This window comes from Tamandua tetradactyla, chromosome 25 (genome assembly GCF_023851605.1).
Source record: "Tamandua tetradactyla isolate mTamTet1 chromosome 25, mTamTet1.pri, whole genome shotgun sequence".
In the NCBI taxonomy this organism is placed as follows: domain Eukaryota; kingdom Metazoa; phylum Chordata; class Mammalia; order Pilosa; family Myrmecophagidae; genus Tamandua; species Tamandua tetradactyla.
Window position 1 is genome coordinate 36953768 of NC_135351.1, and position 20969 is coordinate 36974736.

Genomic DNA, 20969 nt, shown 5'->3' on the forward strand with positions numbered 1-20969 from the left:
GTGCCTGTGCCCGTGGGGAGAGCCGACCCCCCCCACCCCCAATCCCCATCATCCATTCCCGAAGCTCCTGGCACAGAAACGACAGTGGGATGAGGTTGCCGGGAGGCCCCTGCGCTGGGCAATGCATACAGTGACCCACACTGCTGGCTCGACTCTCCAACCACCTGGAAAATGAACAACCCTCCTGGGAGATTCCCTTCTTTTCAGACGGTGCGGACATTATCACAAATTAAGAAACCACATTAAAATCACTCCTCTGTAGATATCCCTTTTCAGTTTATGGTGCATCGGAGGGGCTGGAGGGAAGTACCTGAAAGGTTGAACTCTGTTCCAGCGGCCTTGATTCTTGAAGATAATTGTATAATGATACAGCTTTTACAATGTGACTGTGATTGCCCAATGCTCCTTTTACCCAGGGTATGGACAGATGTGTAAAAAAAATATGGATTAAAATAAATAAATAATAAGGGGAGACAAAGGGTAAAAATTGGGTAGACTGAAATACTGTGGATCAATGTGAGGGAGGGATAAGGGGGATGGGATGTGTGAGTTCTTTTTTTTTTTTCTTTTTCTTGAGTTATATAAATATTCTAAAAATGATCATGGTGAAGAATACACAACTATGTGATAATACTGATTGTATAACATGGTTGGACTGTATGTATTTGAATATTTCTTAATAAAAATATATTTAAAAAAATCACTCCTCTAACAATTGACTGAATCCTTACACTATAGCTTATGTTTTGCAGATGTTCAATGAATACAAATTGTTCTTTTGAAGGAAACAGAGTTGACTCAAAGTTTATGATATAATCTTAAAGAAGGTACCAACTTTAAAAAAGGCACTATTTTATGCATTTTAACTCAGTACAAATTAAGAGCAAGAAAGACCTCAAAAGATATCTAACTCCTGTGGTAGAAAAATGAGATTTAATTTGTACTAAATCCACTGAAGAAAAAAAAAGGAGGGGAGGAAGAAGAAAAAATTTAGCACGTAATTTCTATATTTCACTTGCATCATGGAAACTTCTCCTCTAAAGTGCTATCAAAGAGGTAAAGTCAACATAAACTCAATTCCCTATGAGTGAATGTTTCTGAAGACACATTACCACACTACAACTTATACATAGTCTGATTTTTTGGGGACGCTGGGTCAATGCAACCTCTTGCTATACCAAAAATATTTTTAAAAAAATGCTTTTACAACGTTCCAGTATCTTTTAACAACTAAATAGGAAGCCAGACCAAAGAGGCAATCGAGTCTAGATCTCATTCAAAGGGAGGCAAAAACAGCTTTTGGTAGCTATTTGGGACAAAGCTCCTTGCAGAGGTCATCTTAAGGATAAATAAATGGAGAGTCTCCAAAATGGGAAGGCTTTTGTGCCTAAAGTTTGAGCAATTACAGCCAGGGGAAGGAAGTGGGAGCAGCTGGTATGGGGCTGACCGTCCAATCCAACTCCGGGTGGTGGGGACAGGATTAGTGACCAGGATCTAAGCTTCCTGAAAACGGAAGAGAAAAGAGCAGGCGGAGTTCTCTGCTAGGGAAAAGAGAGCATGTCCTTGGCTGGTGGCCTTTGGAGTGTCCCCTTCTGAGTCCTCTTCCCACCCCAGTGGACCCTGGCAGGTCTTCTGTTCAGTAGGGAAAAGACAGACACTTCCTCTGTTCTTCATCCCCATCCCTTTGCCTAATTTCAGTGCTTCTCAACTAAATAAGGAGATATTTGAAGGGCTACCAGGAATATTCTGGGTCTCCTGGAGCAAGTACAACACAGCCTCCCCCAGCAGTCTGAAGTAGCCTCTGCGTGCTGCTAAAACAAAGCACATCAGGCTCAGGAGGAGGAAGCCAACGCAGGTGACACAGGTGTTCACAGGCCAGCCTGTCTTCACAGATACAAAACTAAATACATTGGTGTTTACATGTTAGGCTTACCTGAAAGATCAAGAATTTTTTTAAAACTTGGTAGTCTAAGAAAAATCCTGAAAAGTTCTATCTTTACAGGACATATAAGATCTGTGGACAGACTGAAAGGGAAGTATCTGATGACAAGTCAAGAAATCTGGGGCTTTTTCCTCTACTGTGTGTTATGAGCTATGGCCTCAACAAGTCAACACATCTCTCTGGGCTCACATCTTATCTCTAAAGAAAGCATTTCCTGCTTGTCAAGCCTGGGTGGTAAGTACAAAGTTTGTCTGTTTCATTGGGTTGGTTTTAAAGACCCAATGAAATAAGTTTATGAAAGCACTTTAAAGCTACATGCACTATGAGGGATTAATACTAGCAAAGCATGCAACTCCAAATAAATTCCTACATCACCCCAGCTAGAGGCATTTTGTCCCTGTGTTATTCACCATCTTTGGTAAGGGTATTACTTCTCTTGAAGATGAGCAGCTGTTAGTTAAAACTACCTGTGCTAAAAACCAGGTCGAATTATACTAACGCTGGGAAGCAGTCTTCAAAGAAATTCCAGACTCACTTCTTCTTTCCTGTTAATTATGTCCCAGATTTAAATAAATATATCTTGGTGGGGGGCCTTTGCTGTAAGTAGATACATGTCTTTAAACTGTGCTGGGATGTTGATGAGGGCCATTTTATACAAACAGCATTCAACACAGCTTCTTCACAAACTTCTCCCTATAAAGTGTTGCTATTTTTCTAATTCTCCTCTTCTTTGTCGTCAACTATTTCTCGTAGCAACACCTAATTGGACCATCCTTTTCAATGGCAGGTATTATTTTAAAAACTGTACTGTTGAGATGTTACTAGTATAATAGTTAATTTCTGTACAGTAAATTACTTTTTACTCATAAGGTTCAATAATAATTTCAAGGATGCATTCTAAAAGACCCCAAACAGAATGATGGATTGGAGAGCCACAAAGATCAACTTTCACAGAAAGATTCTTTTATAATGACTGAAAAGGAAGAGAATTCGGAAGGCTTCTCCCATTTGGGTGGGAGTCAGGCGGCTCTCCGACCCTCGTTCTCTGTGTCCAGAGGTGTTCCTTCTGGCTCGTTCAGGCAGGCAGTCTCATGGGCTTATGATGAGTCTCTACAGGTCAAGAGAAGACCTGGTACCAACCAGCTATTCGATGGCCTCTTCCGATCACTGTGGAGCACAGATTTCCCTCTCCCTTTGACAAAATGGCGGTAGGAGGCTAGGGGAAGGAGGGTCAAAGGTGGAACCAAGGTATTTTATCCAGCAAATTTCACAGAAGATGTAATATTGCTAACTGACATCAAAGAAAACTGGATTCTCCTGTCTCAGCCCTTTTGAAAACCTCAGGGATTCTGTACTTAGGAAGTCAACTCCTGCTTCAACAATCAGTAATCCAGCTTGTAAATTCAGGATCTGTGGTAAGGGTATTACTTCAGATCATAAAGCAATGTTTACATGTGTTCCTGACCTGTTCCTCCCCAAAATTATCTCTTTCTTTCCCCTGTGGATAAAGAATGTTCATAGTTCAGATGGAAGTTACTAAAGGAACAGATTTCTGAAATAGCTATATTAAAAGAACAAGACTGTTTCCTCTTTCAACAGAAAGAAAACTCTTTCCATGGATAATAACAAAAAGCACATGTGACAGCAGTGTTGCACCCAGGAGATTACAGAGGGCCACAGTTTATAAGTCAACAGCTGGTTATAAAGTAAACTAGGGACTTGCGGGAACATTCAGAGGCAGCACTGTCAAAAGGGGGGAGGGCCGATGCTTCTAGTTCACAAATTGTTAGAACACTTCATAGGATCGGACTTTCCACTAACTTTTTTTTCCCTAATATATACTGAATGTGGACTTTGTAGCAATGATTTAGTCAAGTGCCATTTAGCGTGCTGAAAAGAGTCTAGCAAAAGTCATTGTTAAACTAAATGAATTAAAATCATTTAGAAAAACAAAAATTCTAATTTCATTCACTTCTCAAGTTAAAACTTCATTCATCTTAGTTATTTACCTTAATAAGGGAGGTAAAACTTTAAGAAAAGGAAGTAGTTGTCTAAGGGCAAAAAAATAGCACATTTTTACGGATTAAAGAACACTCTAGAATTTGAGAGTAGATTCGCCAAATACAGGTTAGAAAAATTTGAGGTATTTATAAAAAAATCCCCTTGATGTCCTGACCAATTGGTTGTAAACTAATACAATCTACAAAATTGATAGTGTGAAACCACTGCTCTTTTCAAAAGTATAACCCTTTGCTTCAAATGATGTGGATAAGTGCCAGAAAACAGACTTCATGTTCAGTTTCACACATATAAGTTCTGAAAGCAATTGGGCCCCTCTGAACCTACAGATAAAAGTACATGGACCTGACGTATTTATACTTAATGAATATTGTATCAATGAAAGTATATCGGTAATATGAACTCTCTAGTCCAGTTGGGAGTTCTGTCATTCGAAAAAAAATATGACATCTATATGGAAGTTTTAATTTTCTCAGTCCCCTCGCATAGAATTGAAATTAGAATTTTCATTTGATAAAGGAGCAAAAAAATGAGTATATTGCTTGTAAATCGAGGGTTAATATCTAGCGAGAACTTGAAATACTAGAATATATTATCAGCTTAATTCTAGGTAGTCTTATGAAAACGTTTCTCTTAGTTATCTATTGAGCATATTTTCCCATTTCTTTTCAAGATATCTTAAGTTATATTCTTTCCTTTTTTTCATAGTTGCTTCTTCCTTTGGGGCTACTTTTCTTTCTTTCTTTCTTTCTTTTTTTTTGAGGTGAAATTCACAAAGGGATAGATTTTTGTTTTGTTTTTCACAATCACACAGTCACATTGTAAACATTATATCTTTATACAATGGTCTTCAAGAATCAAGGCGACTGGAACACAGCTAAGTGTTTCAGGTACTTCCCTCCACCCACTCCAATACACTATAAACTAAAAAGGAATATCTTTTTAACTATATAATGCATAAGAAAATCCTCCAGGATAACCTCTCAGCTCTATTTAGTCTCATTTCTCTCTTCCCCTTTTTAGCAAAGAGGGTTTTCTCAATCCCTTGATACCAGGTCCCAGCTCATCCTAGGATTTCTGTCCCATGTTGCCAGGGAGGTTTACACCCCTGGGAGTTATGTCCCACGTTGTGGAGGGAGAGCAGTGAGTTCACCTGCTGAGTTGGCTTAGAGAAAGAGGCCACATCTAAGCAACAAAAGAGGTTCTCTAGGGGTGACATTTAGACCTAATTTTAAGGAGGCTTAGCCTGTTCTTTGTGGGGATAAGTTTTCTAGGGGCAAACCCCAATATCAAGGGCTTGGCCTATTGATTTGATTGTCCCCACTACTTGCAAGAATATCAGAAATTCTCCAAATGGGGAAGTTGAATATTTCCTCCTTTCTCCCCATTCCCCCCAAAGGATTTTGCAAATATTTCTTTATTGACCGCCCAAATTACTCTGGAATTTATCGGGGCATCCCACTAACCTAGATAAACCAACAAAATCTCACACCCTATTCAAGATTCCATGTACTTATGGTATTCAACTGAACTGACCATGCAAGTTAAATTAGATAACGTGCCACCAAAAATATAAATTTTGCACCCAATAAACATTTATCCCTTAAGTCTCACACAGATGTTGAAGTTTTAAAATATGGATATCATCCTTTATCCTATATTCTGATATACCTTAGTCCTATCTAGATCAGCTTCATTCATATCTCTGTTTGAAGTCTGATGACTTTTTCAACAGGTCCTGCATGGGGTACTGCTGACTTGGATGGATATTTTTGATCAAGTTTCTTATAATTGGATGACTATTCTGCTGTAGTCTTCCAAGAAAGGACCTTTTCATTTTTGAGTCACTTCTAAAGTCATGTGGTCTTTGAACTTTGGGGACTATTTTGCATATGAGTGCTGATTTAAATTTAAACTTAAGTAGATCCATGGTATGCCACCCACGAATGTTGACTCTGGAGAATGGAATAACTTTCCCGTAGAAATAGCTTCAGTTCTGGACTGAAAGGCTGAGGATGGAACTTTATTTTGTTCTTCTTTTGTATAAATTAGTAAAACTTGCAGCCAGTCTACCAAGTTTCCTTGTTGACCTCAGCAGATGAATTAAGCTTAATAATATTAATTCAGACTCAAGGAATGATCTGAATCTTGGTTTGTGTAGATTTGCAATCTACGTGCAATACTAATTAAATCAGATAGCTTTTACAGTTTTACCATGTGTACACAGGATACCCACTCCCCTTCCCCCATATATATCCAATAGTTATTAACTTTGTACAATTACGTTTTTTTGCACCAGTTTTTAAAACTTTAACAGTGCAATTGCTTTCAAGCAAACCAAAGGTAAATTTCTCATGGTTCTTACTATCTGCTATAGCAGCATCTGAGGGCAAATAGAGTATTTTAAACATTTGTAATGGATGGAAAACAAACCTGATTGCAAATCCTTTTTTTTTTAAATCTTAAACCACGTACTATAAATTAAATGGAAAATGCAATCTATTAACCGATATGAATGTATTTCTGTAAGCATAGTTATGTTGAAATAAACTTCTGAAAAAAAAAATACATGAGCCTGGGCACCAGGGGTCTGCTTGAGTGAGCAGGGGTGGTTGGGTACTGCGGCATGCATTGTGAAACACTCAGAGCGAGGTCTCTTTCCCACATGAAACTCTGACTGATACCACATTTGTTACCAGAGTGGGCAGCAAAGGCTGCACATGCCAATTCCCATATCCAGCAAAGACCATAATTGTATTTCTACTTATTTTATTGTTCATTAAATAAAAGATTAGGGTCCAAATGACTTAAAAGATTATATTAGTGTAAAGACTATTATGGATTGAATCCTGACCCTGCAAAAGACAGGATCAAGTTTTAACCTGCTGTCCTTTGAATGTGAACTTATTTGCAAAAAGGGTCTTTGAAGATGTTATTAATTAAGACGATGTCAATGTGGATTGGGAGGGGGGCCTTAATTCCATGACCGGTGTCCTTATAAGCAGAGGGAATTTAGACACAGTCAGTAGGAGACTGATGGTGAGAGAGACAGACATGAGACGGACGTAGAGATTGAGTTAGGAGTCAGCCAGCGCCACCAACAGAATGTCACAGACTTTAGAGAAAGCAGGGCCCTGCAACGCCTTGATTTTGGACCGACAGCCTCCCAAACTGCAAGACAATGCATTCCTGTTACTGAAGCCACCTGGTCTGTGTTACTGTTAATGCAGCCACGGAAAACCAAGGCAAAACCCAAGATTTTAATTTAGATTAAATTAGATGACCAAGTATTGTCATCTTGTTGACATCACTGACAAAGCACAAGTTCCACATGTTGTCAAATTCTCACAGTTTGCACATGTTAGGTCTCTTGCAAGTTAAGCAAGCCCTTGAAAATGGAGGTGTTCTACTTTATATGTAAGGACAGCAATGGCAAATAATGGCACACTGCATAAACAGAGCTTTACATTTTTCAGAATAGATATCCTCATTGGAGTCCCACAAACCTGAATGGATGCAGTCTGGGTCTCACCATTGTCACATGGTGCATGAAGAACTAGAAGAGGCGGAGGGCTTACTCAAGGATTGATGAATGGCCAGGAATGTCAAAGAGAGACTCAGCTCAGTTCTCATCATGACCACTCCAATTCTAGGTCACTCGTTGTACTGTCCGTATCTTCATCATAAGTTTTATCCAAGATATCATGACCATATTTCCAAATTGAAATTTTCAAAATAAGAAGGGACGTGAATATTTAAACCTAGCCATCAGCTTGCAGAAGCCCAGTCGAGGTGTTCTCACTCACAGTGTTACACAGTTGGGGCTTGAATCACGTCCCCGCAGAAGGCATGTTCAGGTCCCCACTCCTGAACTTATAGGTGTGAATCCGTTTGTAAACAGGACTTGAAGACATGATTAGTTAGGTACGCCCAAACCAAATGAGGGTGGGCCTTGATGCAGTACAGCTGAAGTCCTTATAAGTGAAGGGAATTAGTCACCCGGAGAGAAGCCATGGGGTACAGCCAGAGGCTGGAAGTCTACACAACCAGAACAGAAAGGAGAAGATGCCACCACGTGCATTGCCATGTGACAGAAAGGCCAAGGATCATCAGCAGCCAGCCCCAGAATGCCACAGGGTTCAGAGAGAAAGTATAGTCTTGCTGTCACCCCAGCCTCAAAACCATGAGCCTATACATTCCATTGTACGGTATTTGTTATAGCAACTAGGAAATGAAAACATAAGTGGACATAAAGAATCAACTGAATAAAAGTCAATAGTAGGGCGGGCCACGGTGGCTCAGCAGGCAGAAATGCTTGCCTGCGATGCCAGAGGACCTGGGTTCGATTCCCGGTGCCTGCCCATGTAAAAAAAATAAAAATAATAAAAAAAAAGTCAATAGTAGGTGGGCAGAAAAACAATACTTCAGTTAAAAATTAGCAGAGAAGTTTAGTTCATTTACTGGGCTTAGAGATTCATTCCTCTCACACTTAAAATGGTAAAGAATAATGTTCTCCAAAGGGCTAATTTAGTGATAGTGTTATATATTTTGGCTTGTGTACATAAGAGGTCTTGCTAGAATAGTCTCGAAAGGGGCATACTCAGCATACATATAATCCAGTTATAGGAAGATGCTTCAAGATCAACCAACCAAATGATTCTAAGTGGAGAAAAATAGAAAAGAGACTTAAGGTTCAAAATAAATGAACTGTATTGCTAAAAAAAGAGGTCTTGCTAGTCAGAGCCCAATCTAGAAATTATTAGATATATCTAGGCAGAGAAAGATTTCAGCCACATATGCATTATGTGCCATAACCACTGAGACAGTGGGGTGCAAGCATGCAGAGATGCTATTGGAAAGAGTAGTCTATTAAGGAAAATCATACCTGTGAAGTGACTTTCAAACAATGGTTAGAGAAAAACACAACTAAATTTCCTGAACAAGGAATAATCTAACATAACCATTACATTTCAACACAAGCTGATTCGCCACCAAATGATGTGCCTATGCATCTCTAGAGAAACATCTGTTGTGTGATGGACGCAGTGGGAATAACGCCTAACTGAGTGCAGAAGGAGGGAAAGGCCCAAATGCTGCCCAGACTTTCTAAGTACAACTAGCACATTTGGAAAAAGAAATGAAAATGTTTTGGGATTCAAACACCATAAATTCATGTAAGTTATCCTGATGGATATAGAAAATAGCAAAGCATATAACAACCTTTTTCTTTACAAAAAGGCTAATCATGAAATATTTCAGGCATTTAAAAATATAAAAATTATCAAACACCCATATAACTGCCTCCTACTTGAGAAATACATTACAGGTCCATTTGAAGGCCTCTGTCTTCTTCTCCCAATCTATTCCACTCACATCCCAGAAGAAATAATCACTGTGAATTTGTTGTTCTGGATTCCCATGCATGCTGCTGATCTCTTACACCCCACAGATGTGTATAAAAGCACTGCCTTGCATGTTTTTACATTTTGCATACCCAGGAGAACATGGTCGACTTTGGTTGATTAAGTCCCCCTGAAATTCCTGTCCAGACTTCTGGCCTTCAGAACAGTAAGACAGTAACTTTCTGTTGTTTTAAGCCACTCCGTTTATGGTTCACTATTAGGACAGCCCCAGGAAATGAATACAGATTTTGATAAGTACTTGAATTTTTAGTACTTGAATGAGGTAGTTGCTTAAAATGGCCAACAATTTCTAATATATGTCACTTTATCTTACAAATGATAGCTGCTTGTTATTTAGCAATTACTGTGTGCCAGGTACTAAGTACTTTACTGCCATATACACTATTCCATTAAATATCAACTTGTCCTATGAGGTCCATATTCTAACACCATTTTATGGAATAGCCAACTGAGGTTCAAACAAATCGAACCATTTGCCCAGGATGATATCACTGGTAAAGGGTGTGTGCGGGTCTGCCTGACTCCAAAACCTGCCCTCCTCAATCACGAACCTTTATTGCCGATTACTTCTAGTAAGAGGCAGAGCAGGTGCTTCTTCTTACTAAGTGTGCTCCTTTAGAAAAACCCTCAACCAAACCTCCTCCAGCTATCCCGTCAACCATACCTCATCTCATGCAACATCCATCCTTTCTTTCTTTGCTCTTCCCCCTTCCATGAACTTGGGCTTTTGCCATTTCCTTCCTCAGCCTGTTCCTAGCTGGGCAGCCACAGTGTCTCACTACAGAAGGTAGAGATGCCTGGGATAGGAAATATTTTCAGGCTAACAATTCCCTGAGTCCTAGAAGTTCCTCAGACCTCCTTTACTGAGAAAAGTCTGTGTGTATGTGTGTTTAACCTTTTATTGTGGTGACATATATACAATTCAAAGTTTCCCACTTTTAACCCCAGGTATGTGTGTGTTTCAAAATTTATTTCTCTTGCCTTTAGTTATAGGTGTAATCTCTAAGTCTCTGCCATCTACCCAACAGAAAGAAAAACAACAGTGAAATCAGGAGGAACCAAAACTATTATAAATGATGGATCATGTAAGGATTAACCAAATAAAAGGAAAACCCATGGAGATAGCTGTCAGTGTCACAGAGGAGTTGGGTGACATCAGGTTCAACAAGCATTTCAATGGACTGTTGGGTACTTTTCATTGAATCACACAGTGTAAAATCACATGGCCTTGCAAAAGCATTTTAAGCAACCTTTTTGATGGAGGAAATGCCTTTCTGTGGGCAAGTTCCTTTAACAGAGATCATGAAATCGGAGGCAGGCTGAAATTCTGTAGACAGGGACTGGAAGTCTTTATTTCCCCTCTCCTTTTGCAACTGAGAACAAAGCCCAGGGAGGGCAGGCGGTGATTTTCTGGGGACAGCTTCACTCACAGAAAGAGGACATTCAGGACGGAGTGTACGCCTACTCGGAGGCAGGTGTGTCCAAGGAAACCCAATGGTGACACAGCCAACCACACCTGATACCATCCCCTTCTCCTCCCCCAGCGTGTGGGCTGGTGGCACCATCTCCTTGGCCGCGGCTCGGACTGGCACCCAGAAGTCAAACACGAAGTTTTTGCCTAAGGATCCTCACATTTCTCCACTGACTGTTCAACAAGTCCTAGATAAGCTCGACTGCTTATCAAGTAATTGTCGTGTCATTATCAAACTGGCCAAAACCATGTATCACAGCCATAAGCTGCCGGAAATGGGGGGTAGGTTGGGGAAAGCATGGGCACCCGTGGCAATGCAGGTGCCTGGGTGAGACACTGAGCGAGCAGCCGAGGTACCTTCAGGGCCTGCAGGGAGTCTGCATTCGTGTCACAGTGGAGGACGATGTTGTTGGCCATGCTGAAACTCTCTCTCACCCCGAGATGGTAGAACAAGGACGGCTGCCGGAACGCGTCGCTCATTTCCACCACCGCGATGTCTGCGAACAGAAAACAAGGGCCCCCCAAGGGGACCTCTCAATCATGCCCAGTAAGCACACGGGAGGTGCAGTTACTTAGTACTCAAAGGGGAAAGGAGGAAATGGCAGGGTTTTCCCCTCTTCTTTTGTCACTGAGCTTTGAATTTGCAGTTCTACCCGCAAGTGGTGTGTATATATAAACATATACAGCAAGTCTGCATTTTTTAAACTGTGGAAAGGATCCTACAGTTACTGGAAACTCAGTGTGGGGGCGGGGTGTCGGCATGGGTGGGAGGCACCCGCTAATGCCCTCTGTTAAGCTTCAATGTGAAGATACATTGACAAAGTTTTCAAATTTCAAAGATTTTAAAAAGCAGATCCACAGAAAGTATCAATAAGTACTAAATGCAAAATGAAATCTGATTTTAGAAACAGATGGGTAAACATGAATTAATCCAGAGGTGCATTTTAGAGTTAATTAAGTAATGAACGAGTAAATAACCATCAAGTCCCTAGCAAATATAATCAAGAAACAAAGAGTGCAAAGGTATGGATAATTAAGAAGCAGAAGAGAATACAGATACAATTCTTCCAAAGTTCAAATATGACCAATCCCAAGACAGTATAAACCTGTACCAAAATATGACAATCATGTCACAAAACTGAAATTGAGGCTCAAACTCATTTATACATGCAGACAAAAATATGAAAAACTAACGAAATGCAGCAAGCATATACTATAAGAACACTAGACCACGAGTTCAAAATTTATCTCAGGAATGCAAGGAAGGATCAATGGGAAAAAAACCATCAGCATCTCCACAGATGCCCTAAATACACGAATTAAAATTTAAAAATCATTTCCAATTAAAATTAATCACAAAGTAAAAAATAAGGACACTGCCTTAGCATGAAGAATAATGTATAATTCATAATGATTGCCAGGTCCGCGCTTATAGGTATTCCCATGAAAATCGGGACCAAGATGACCAACCATTCCCACAACTATGTAATGGCTTTCTGCAAAGCCCAGCCTTGCAATTAGACTTTCAAAGAGTAAGGAGGTATAATTCCAAAGAATAAAATACACAATGTTCATTTCTTGTAGAGGTTATGATTTTCAACCAAAAATTCCCAACAGAATAAGCTGAATCAAATTTGGTAGGGTGTCAAGATGCAAAATTATTATGAAATACAAGAGCTTCCTTTACAATCATAATAAGCATCTGAAAAGTATAATGGTTAAAAAAAAAAGACCCCATTCACAATTCTAATGAAAATTTTAACATATATTGTAACAAAGTTAACAGAGGATTTGTTAAAACTATGCACAATATGTGACAGATGAAAGCTTAATATATTTATAAATCATCTCTTATTGGTCAATTCAAAACAAAGAATCAACCATAAAAACATTTTGATATAAAATTAGGCTATGGACACAAGCAAGAAAATTCATAAAATTATAAACAAAATGGTAAAGAAACATATGAAAAAGCATTCTAGAGCTCACTACTAATAAATGCACATCCAAAACAACTGTAAAGTACCCATTTTTTTGATAACTAGCAAGTGGCCAAAGATATTTAAAATGCCTAATGAAGACAGAGAAAAATGGTGCTAATTTCTGCAGTGGGGCAGGGCAAAATCTAGGAGACTTAAACTTTTAAATAATGCATTCTCTTTGATCCAATAATCCCACTCCTCAGAATTTATCTTGAGAAAAGCCTTGTAAATGTGGACAGATCTATCTCTAGATCCATCAAAATATTATTTTTACAATAAAAAATGGAAACTGCCTACGTATCCCTAGGTATTTATTCTATTATAATATTTATCTCCTATTTATTACATATCATGCTAAGCCCAAATAATAGCATACTATGTAACCACTAAATACAATATCACAGAAGAATATTTAGCAACAACTAAATTGAATTTTAAAAAGATTAAACTATAACAAACCTTATAAATATAAAATATACATTATACTGCATGCTTTATAATATATAGTTATGTGTGTACATATGTGCATGGAAAAAGACTGAAAGGTTAAATACCAAACTATAAACCATGGTTATAGCTATGTGCTGAGATTATGGATGTCTTTATTTTGCTTCTTTGTGCCTTCTATATTTCCCCCATTTTCTATAATGAACATCGGTGACTTTTATAATTTAGAAACTCACCAATATCACATGAGAGGACGGAAAGTCAACATGCACACATAATAATAAAGGAGTCCGCCAGGCAGCGCTCTGGGCACAGCGACCTTAGCTAAAGAACCTGAAACTCGAATTCACATTCCGTGAAAGGGAAACGAATCAGATGAAATGGAGGCTAGACAGACAGAAGACTTATTTAAGCCATGAAAGGAAAAAACAGGTCAAAAGATGTTGGGTTTTTTTGTTTTTTTTTCTTTTTCCAAGGTTAAAATTAATTACAGACTCTTTAATACAAATAAAGAGTTTTCTTTTGGGGTCCTTCACATTACTACATCAAAAACCAGCACATGAAGAAAATGAGTCATTGCAGCCCCACCCGCACACCCCATCTGTCTCCTGCACCCACACTGCTTCTTCCTCCTACAGATGCCAGCCACTCACAGTCAATCACACTGCTTTGAAATCCAGAGAAGCATAAGACGGGGTTGAAAGAAACCAAATTCAACCGTTGCCGGTGAAAAAAAAATGAGAGAAAGAGAAAGAAAAATATTAGCTAAGTTAAAGTAATAACCAGAGAGGGGGTGGGGAACGGGTTGTTTCTAGAGAACATACTCCTGGAATTGGGGGCTAAAATAAAATAAAGACACTGCAGAGGGTTTTCAGACAGAGAGAAGTTAAACATTTAAAATAAAAGGTGCAAGCAAAATAAGGTATATTCATTATATTTGAACATCCAAACAGGAACAGATCCTTTTTTTGGAAGCTATATTGAACAGTAAAGCAACGCTTATCTGCATAATTTTAAAATACAGCAATGACGTCAGAGATAGATTGATTATTTTCTATTTCAGATTAAGATGAGGGATTTGTCCGAATACATTTTTTATTCTCTTCTAAATTTTCTTAAATTTCCATACAGTAGATGTGGTAGTTTGGAGCTGTATGAACTCCAGAAAAACATGTTCTTAATCTTAATTCACTCCTGTGAGTGTGAACCCATGGAATAGGACCTTCTGATGAGGTGACTTCAGTTAAGGTGTGGCCCACCTCAATCAGGATGGTCTGAGTCCTATGACTGGAGTCCTTTTTAGCAGAATGAAATTCAAACAGATAGAGACAAATCCACTGGAAGCAAGAAGCTAAAGGTCAACAGAACCTGGAAGAGAAGGGAGAGGCCAGGAGAGGCCGCCATATACATCGCTATGTGCCCAAAGAAGCCAAAAAAGACCAAGGATCACTGGCAGCCAGCCCCAGAATACCAGAATCTGTGGGAAGAAAGCATCACCTTGATGATGCCTTGATTTGGACGCTCTTAGCCTCAAAACTGTGAGCCAATAAATTCCCATTATTTAAGCCAAACCACTGAACGGTTTTTGCTTTAGCAACAAAGAAACTAAAACAGAACTCATTTTTCCTGGTGTACAGCTCAACATATTTTGAGAAATGCATATCCACCACCACTTCCAAGGTACAGAATAGTTTCATCATCCCCAAAACTTCTCTCAGGCTGTCTCTGTGTGTGTGGTCAGCACTCCTTCCAACCCCAACCCCTGGCAAGCACTTGATGTGTTTACAGTCTGTTGTTTTGCCTTTTCCAGAATGTCATATAAATGGAGTCATATAACATGCAGCCTTTGGAGTTTGGCTTCTATCACTTAGAAAAGCTCATTTGAAATTTCAGAATTCATCTACAGATGTCCATTCACAGATTAAAGGGCATTTGGTTTGTATTCCCGGTTGGGCATCTGAATAAAGCTGCTATAAACATCTGTGTAAAAATCTTTTTAATGGAAATATGCTTCCCTATCTCTTGGGTCTACACTGAGGAGTAGGATTATTGGGTCATAAGATAAGGGTATATTTAAATTATAAGAAAGAGCCATATAATTTTCCAAAGAAAATTGGAAAATTTCCAAATTTCCAAATTGGAAATTGGAAAAGTGACTGCACCATTTGACATCCCCAGGAGCAGTGTATAAGAGTTCCAGCTGCCCAGCAAGGCCCTGGCAGCACTTGGGATTGTCAGGTTTTTTTTTTAAGCCATTTAATGTACATATAGTTGGGTCTCACTGTGCTGTAAATTTGCATTTACCTATAATTAATGAAGTTGAGAATTTTTTCATATGCCTATTTGCTATCTATATATCTTCTTTGGTGAAATGTTCAAAGCTATTGCTGCTTTTTCTTTCATTGTTGAATTTGTTTTCTTATTGTTGAATTTTAGGAGTTCTTTATATTTTGTGGATAATAGTTATTTGTCAGATGTATGATTTGCAAATACTTTCTCACAGTCTATGTCTTCTCTTTTCATACACTTAATAGTGTCTCAAGAAGAGCCAAATTTTTAAACTTTAAGTCCAGCTTATCAATTGTTTCTTTTATGGAGTGTATGCTTTCGGTGTGGTATCTAAAAAAATCTATGCCTAACCCAAGGTCACAAAATCTTTCTCCTGTGTTTTCTTCTAGAAATTTTAGAGTTTTACATTTAGGTCTACAGTTCATTTTGAGTTCATTTTTGTATATGGTATGATGCGTGGGTCAAAGTTTCTATTTTTGCATTTGGACATCGAGTTGTTTTGGCACCATTTATGTGAAAGACTCTCCTTTCTCCATTGACTGCCTAGAAACTTTCTGTCAAATATTAATAGGCTACATTAGTATGGGCTCATTTCTAGATTCTCTATTCTGTTCCACTGATCTTTGTGTAGGCCTCTTGCCAGTACTGCACTGTTTTGACTACTACGGCTACAAGGTAGAACGGTAATCGAAACCTTTTCTATCAAGGTAAAAATACCTTGATAAAGCAAGGGAGTGAGTGCTCCAACTCTGTTTTCCAAAATCATTTTGGCTATTCCAGCTATTCTAATTGTCATATAAACTTCTGTATTAATTTTGAAATCAGCTAATAACTAACAGCTTGTCAGTCTACAGTTATTAAAAATATATCACCAGGATTTTGACCAGGGTTCTGTTGCATCTATATATCATTTTGGGGAGAACTGATGTCTTAATAATAGTGAGAATTTCAATCCAAGAACAAGGCATATATCTCCAGTTATATAGGCTTTCTTTGATTTATTTCATTCTTTATCATTTTCAATATATAGATCCTGCATATGTTTTAAGTTTATATCTAAGTATTTCATTTTTGGGGTTCCATTGTAAATGATACTGTATTTTAAATTCCAAATTCCAATTGCTTATTGCCAGTATATCAAAAAAAAAAACAAAAACTGATTTTTGAGTGTAGACCTTGTATCCCGAGACTCTACTAAGCTCATTTACTAGTTCTGGGACTTCTTATTTTGGAGATTATTTTGGATTTTCTAAATTGCCAGTCATGTCATCTTCAATTGGAAATGGTTTTATTTCCTCCTTTCTAATCTATAGGCTCCTGATGTTTTGTTTTTTCCTTGCCTTGTTGCACCGACTAGGACTTTCAGTAACACAGCATTTTAGAAACAGTAATATTTCATTATGTAACAAAGAAAATACTGTCTTAGGGCTACCTATGACTCTCAGTTTCCCAGCTATGAAGATAAATATCATACAATGGGTTAGCCCAACAACAAGAATTTATTGGCGCATAGCTTCAGAGGCTAGAAGGAAGCGTCCTCCCGGGGGTGGGCATCTCCTGGCCAGCAATCTTTGGGGTTCCTTGGCTTTCCCATCACATGGTGATGTTCTCCTTTGTCTTCCACATTCTGCTGACTTCCAGCTTCTGCTCCTCCCTGTGGCTTTTCTTCAGAAAGCTTCCAGTCACAGGAATAAGGCTCAACTGCATTCAGCTGAGCCACACCTGCACTAAAAGCAAAATCTTCAAAAAGTCCTATTATCCCACAAATGGGTTAAGATTAAGAGCATGAGATTTGTGTGTGTGTGTGATATGTAATTCAATCTGCTCCACCTGTTTGTCAGAGGTAGTAAACAGGTGAAAATGATCTTCATTTTTTCCTAAGGATAGTTTCTGTTACCTTGTTCCAATTGAGTTAATGATAAATGGAGCATAAAATTTAGGTTGACTGGAGGTTTATTAAAGCATAGTACATTTTTAGGGCAATAACATCTAACTGCTGTGCCTAATTGTATTTCGGTTGTCGAATGGCAGTGGTTCATGGTCTGTATTTCTTTTTTTAATTTAATTTTTCTTTCAGAATAAAATATGTTTCTGACTAAATATCTCACGAGTTCTTACTGCTTGTGAAAGGCAAAAAGTTGGTGGAAAACCTTAATCTTTAGTTAGTTTTTAATTTATTCAATCATTTTCCTTAGGCATCAAATCACTGATTATAAAGCAAGAGCCTGAGTGTCTGTTTGGCTTGTCATGTAGTCTACAAGGTGCTCAATAATTCCACAATCAATGAAAACTTCACAAGTCATCACACAGATCTGCCCTACCAACCAGCACTGGCTCATCCCCACGACAATCTTCAGTGCCAATGTAATTCAAGCAATATCTGAGTACTTATTATGTAAAAGGCTACCTGCTATCTGCAATCCATTGGGAAAGTTAAAAGAAAAACAATTAAGGAGATCTCTGCCTTCTCTTGTGAGACAGAAACATATGTTTAGAAGTAACCATGGGGGAGAACAAGGGCCAGATGCTCAGGCCAGAGAGGAGGTGGATGGGGTGGATGGTGGCACTTCTGCCGGTGCAGCAGCAGCCACTTGGGGCTGGAAACACGGGCCACCACAGAGAACAGACAGGAACCAGCGGTCCCAGCACACCCAAGAGATGGTAGGAGAAGCCAAAGAGGGTTTTTTAGTTTTTAAGCTGCCAGAATGCAATATACCAGAAATTGAACGGCTTTTAAAAAGGGGAATTTATTAAGTTGCAAGTTTAGAGTTCTAAGGCTGTGAAAATGTCCAAACTAAGGCACCCAAGAAAAAACACCTTGATTCAAAAAAGACCGATGGGTCCAGAACACCCTGATCAGCTAAGAAGGCACATGGCAAAGACAGCAAACTTTCTCTCTAGGTTTTTCACTTCATAAGGCTTCCCCAGGGGCATTTTCCTTCTGCATCTCCAAAGGTCTCTGGCTGTGTGGGCTCTGTCAGCTCTAAAGTTTTTCCCAAAATGGTTTTTCTTAAAGGGCTCCAGTAAGCAACCCGACCTTGAATGGGTAGAGACACATCTCCATGGAAACAATAAAAAAAGATCTTACCCAGCAATATTGAATGAGGATTAAACCTCATGGCTTTTCTGGGGTACATAATACCTTCAGATCAACACAGAGGGAAAGGATGCCTGTGGGCTGGTCGCTCAGGAATGCAGAAAACCACAGCTAAAGACTTTCAGCACAGAGGGATGATTCTCAGTGGGCGAGCCAGGGAATGCTTCTCCCCCAAAGAGCTAACACCAACCCCCCCAATTCACCCTTCTCTGATTCTTAGGGGAAGTATAAACTGCATGCCACTGACTTTTTTCTTCTCTTTTATGAGTGAGCACAGCTTATTTACAACTTATCTGCTACAACGTGAAAATTACTGAAATGTTATTCAAGACCTAAAAGTAGAGCCCTAGTCTCCTGAAGACTTTAATTCAAGTTCCTCAAGTCTGGCAGCCACACACTGCTGGGAGACTGCAAACCTCCTATATTGCAGCTAGGATTTCTGCAATTATCAACACTGTTGTTTGACTTAGTCATGATTTGCCCATTCTTGCTATCCATTGTTGTTTATTTACCTTCATCAGCAACACTTCAACTTCTTGTACATTATTGAGACAAACTTTCTGCACAAAATGAAGCATATTTTTATCATAGGTAATTTTGGTCCACAATTTCCACATCACAAAACTCTAGTAAATGTATGCCTGGTTGTTCAAATAGGTTTCAGTCTTATACTGCTAAAGAAAAGGTAGATATAATCTCTCCAGCCTAAGGCCAAAGTTGCTTGTTTGGCGACATTTTATTATTACAATGAGGGGTTCTGTTTGTTTGTTTTAACTCTGGGTGACCACAGGGACATCCTGCACCTCCAGAGGTTGGCTTTAAAAAGGGTAGCAAGTCTCACACATACCAAAGGAAAGGGGGCGGAGAGAAAGGGAGAAGCCTGGAGAGCAGAAAGAGGCAAGGGGTGGCGGGAAGGGGGAGGGGAGGAGACAAGAAAGGTGGGGGCAGAAGTAGAACTGGTGCGATAAGAACTAAAGTTCCCTGTGTTCAAGTGATAGCTGTAAGAGTTCAGCCGTGAGGCCCCAGCTTTAGAGAATGTGCTGCAGTAGGAGTAGAGAATGTGCTGCAAATCCACAGACGGGGCAGACCCCAGCACCACAGCTCTGCGGGGAGGAGATGCAGTCCTAGGAAGGAGCGGGTAAGGTGGAAAGGAAACCATCTCCCAGCCCCAGGCACTGAGCGAGCAGTGATGAATACCTATGCGAAAGACAAACTGTCTGGTGACTTCCCCGGCTTGGAGGCCAGGTCAAGTTTCTGGATGGGCGACCTGGGCCAATCGCTTACACTCTCTGAGCTCGGGTTCCTGTAGCTATAGACTGAGGATACTAATTCAAGAATTTAAAGCCCAACACTGGTGTGAGGACTACTTGGGTACGAGGCCCAATCAACAATCAAGAAACAGTAATCATAGGGAGCCGCTATAAGAGATGGTCATCAGAAGCCCTCTGAGCTGCTTAGCATGCAAACGCTATTGGAGACAATACTAATATATAACTTAATACCCCTGATGAAGCCCCATAAGATTTTCCCATAGAATTGATGTTGGAGTCAAATCACAAAAGCAAGAAAGCCAAACTAAAAAAAATTTGACTTGCTTCTATAATCAATGGTGATCATCCATGTCCATGAGTTTTGAGAAAGGCTGTGGCAGGATCAAGGCTACACTCTGGAAAGATAAACCCAGACAGAGGCTGGGAGACCAGTGAGGAGGGTAATTTGGTCATCCAAGGGAAGGTGCACCCCCAAACTAGCATGGGGACAATGTGGGGGGAAATCCTACAGGCCTGAGGAATTCGGGGGAAGAAGGCAACCAAGGAAAGAATCAAAGATGATTTTGCTTTAAAAGGAGATGATTAAAGATGATGATTTGCCATTGGCACAGCAGGGGACACAGAGAAGGAACTTTTTCGGTGGAAACTCTGAGTTTGGAGCAGTACACACTGAATGTGTGTGGTTATGTGGGTGAGTGTGCATGTGTGTGGCTACAGGGGCGTGCATGCATGTGTGTATGCATGTTTGTGAATATCTGAGGGCAATCAGTATCCTTCTGAATTTCAGCAGAGAAGTTGGGTTCACACGGAGAGACTGAAGGGTCACAGGGACGAGTGACAGTTGAAGCAAGAAGTGTAGATGAGACTGTCAAGGTAAAGCACATAGAAAGAAATGAGAAGGCACCTCTGACCCAGGAATTCCAGTCCCTCATTATAGACCCAACATTAGCAGGTGTACGATCACCACAGGGCACGGAAGGACTGCTCAGCACTACTTCCAAGCCATGAACAACAGAAGAAATAAAGTG

General features: G+C 39.6%; 1 protein-coding gene and 1 long non-coding RNA gene across 2 annotated transcripts in view; one reads left to right on the forward strand and one right to left on the reverse strand.

Moving 5' to 3' along the window:
- MAP3K5 (mitogen-activated protein kinase kinase kinase 5) overlaps window positions 1-20969 on the reverse strand; it is a 212684-nt gene that overhangs the window by 139258 nt on the left and 52457 nt on the right. The window contains exon 2 of the mRNA XM_077144113.1: window positions 11213-11352. Coding sequence (XP_077000228.1) covers window positions 11213-11352 — 140 coding nt within the window. The remainder of the gene's footprint in view (window positions 1-11212; window positions 11353-20969) is intronic.
- The window catches only part of LOC143669366 (uncharacterized), a 38403-nt gene that overhangs the window by 1394 nt on the left and 16040 nt on the right, over window positions 1-20969 (forward strand). Inside the window, exon 2 of the long non-coding RNA XR_013168883.1 lies at window positions 2003-2176. This is a non-coding gene — a long non-coding RNA (uncharacterized LOC143669366). The remainder of the gene's footprint in view (window positions 1-2002; window positions 2177-20969) is intronic.